The sequence below is a fragment of the Poecilia latipinna genome, unplaced genomic scaffold (genome assembly GCF_001443285.1).
Source record: "Poecilia latipinna isolate Pla-1442-1.1 unplaced genomic scaffold, P_latipinna-1.0 Scaffold510, whole genome shotgun sequence".
Lineage (NCBI taxonomy): Eukaryota > Metazoa > Chordata > Actinopteri > Cyprinodontiformes > Poeciliidae > Poecilia > Poecilia latipinna.
This window is the reverse complement of record NW_015113126.1, coordinates 116,216-118,708: the sequence shown is the minus strand read 5'-3', so window position 1 is coordinate 118,708 and position 2,493 is coordinate 116,216. Positions and strand designations below refer to the sequence as shown.

Genomic DNA, 2,493 nt, shown 5'->3' with positions numbered 1-2,493 from the left:
ACAATTTAATTACTTATTTTCATCATAACTTGTTGCATATGCTGCATGTATGCTATTCTGACAGAGAACAACGGCTCTCAGCGACACTCCAGTCCTAACTAATAAGTAAAGAGCCGTGCAGAAGAATGGGACTGTTTCTGAATGTCGCATCAATATATTGCAGACTTTTGGACACAGCATTGTCCCATATATGCGACAAGTCAGTCAACACCTCCGCACAATAATTCAGGCAGTGAGTGACTTTTTTCATCACAAATTCTTATGTGTCTCTGTACAGCTAGCTTTACTAACATCACGGTAACGGAACTTACCTTCTTTGAGCTACTTTTCTAAGTGACGAAAAAAGTTAGATGTTGTCTCCACCGTCTGTGAAAGCGAAGCGCTGCTGAGTTAGCTGTGGCCATCGCATTTCTTACTATTTATGCAGCGCTATTATATTACTGACGATTAGACAAACATTTTCTCCCGCTGAGAGAAAACCACTGCGCATGTCCTGGAGCGCCGCGCGCGAGTGAAAGGTGGGGAGGGGGGAGAAACAGAAACACGTAGTTGCTTGGATTTTAATCGGTGCGTTTTGCATCCACAGAAAACAAAGATGTTAACAAATAAACTGGACAGAATGCTGTACGTTTAGTGATATTTTCACAGTTGCAATCTCGACTAGTCTTGAAATAAAATGCTGAGACCATCAAAAAATGGTCTCGACACCAAGACCGATCTCGAGTACTACAACACTGGCCTAATGTTTTATAAGTTAAAACAGATGAGATGAGAATGAATACACTTACTGAATTTATCTGATTGGAGAGAGAGGTCAGTCTAATGTGTTTGATATGAAAGTTCTTCAATCATCATCTCACTACCACTAATGTGATTTATTTATTTTTAAAAGTTTCAAGTCTGAGCATGTGCTTGGTTTCTACAACAAACGTATTTCCACTCCCGGTAACCAAACTTTGAGCTTCTGTAAAGCTGACACAAGGGAACAAACCTCAACTCTTATAAGTCAGAGAAGAGAAGCAGTGTTTCCATTTCAGTTGCTCTCCTCTGAACAAAGCTTGTCGAAGTAGAAAAGACTTGAAGCGAGTAGATGGAACTTTTCAATCCAGCTCTTGAGGAAAACATCACCTTTGTCCGTCCTGCATATTTTATCATAACAGGTTTTATTGGCATTCCTAACGTGAACTTCTACTTTGTCTTTCTGTTGTTTGTTTATGTTCTTTCAGTGGTAGGAAATGGAACTGTGTTGACTCTCATAATTGTGGATCATACTCTGAAAGGTCCGAAATACGTTGCAGTTTTCAGTCTCGCTCTAACTGACATCTTAAGCAGCACAGCTTTTTTACCAAAAATCATTGACATCTTCCTTTTCAATCATCGCTATATTTCGTACAATGAATGCTTGACCTTCATGTTTTTTGGCTTTACACTACCTGCAATGCAATCCTTTAACCTGGTGGCACTGTCTTATGATAGACTGATGGCGATCATGTACCCTCTGCACTACCAAGTGAAAGTGACCCAAAGGTTTATGATCAATTTGATCGCCTTTTTGTGGATTTTTTCCATCACTCTTATCCTCATTCTTGTTGGCTTCATCACAAGATTGTCATTCTGTAAGTCTGTGGTTATTAACAGCTACTTCTGTGACCATGGCCCTGTGTACAGACTGGGCTGTAACGATGTTTCCCCCAGCCGTGTAATTGGTGTTTTGTGTCCCGTTATTATGCTTTGGCTTCCTCTAGCATTTATCCTAGCAACTTACTGCTGTATTGTTTATGCTTTGTCAAAAATTTCAACAGCGCAGGAACGAAGAAAGGCTTTTAAGACTTGCACAGGACATCTTTCATTAGTGACCATTTATTTTCTCCCCGTTTCTCTTGTTTTTGGAATNATCATTGTAAACAATTTAATGACTTATTTTCGCCATAACTTGTTGCGTATGGTGAACTGACAACTCGTCTGACGGTCGGACTTTTTAATGCGCATGCATGGTACTCACTGCATGTATGCTATTCTGACAGCGTATGGTAATCTGACAGAACAATGTGACACTCCAGTCCTATCTAATAAGTAAAGTGCCGTGCAGAAGAATTGGACTGTTTCTGAATGTCACATCACTATATTGCAGACTTTTGGACACAGCGTTGACCCATATATGCGACAAGTCAGTCAAAAACACGTAATTGCTTGGATTTTAATTGGTGCGTTTTGCATCCACCGAAAACAAAGATGTTAACAAATAAACTGGACAGAATGCTGTACGTTTAGTGATATTTTCACAGTTGCAATCTCGACTGGTCTTGAAATAAAATGCTGAGACCATCAAAAAATGGTCTCGACACCAAGACCGATCTCGAGTACTACAACACTGGCCTAATGTTTTATAAGTTAAAACAGATGAGATGAGAATGAATACACTTACTGAATTTATCTGATTGGAGAGAGAGGTCAGTCTAATGTGTTTGATATGAAAGTTCTTCAATCATCATC

The 2,493-nt window shown here is 39.5% G+C and overlaps 1 protein-coding gene across 1 annotated transcript in view; it reads left to right on the top strand.

Moving 5' to 3' along the window:
• The first annotated feature begins 1,058 nt into the window (after positions 1-1,058).
• Positions 1,059-2,493, top strand: part of LOC106952369 (olfactory receptor 6C4-like) — an 8,035-nt gene continuing 6,600 nt past the window's right edge. Inside the window, exon 1 of the mRNA XM_015040437.1 lies at positions 1,059-1,890. Coding sequence (XP_014895923.1) covers positions 1,091-1,890 — 800 coding nt within the window. The 5' untranslated portion in view covers positions 1,059-1,090. The remainder of the gene's footprint in view (positions 1,891-2,493) is intronic.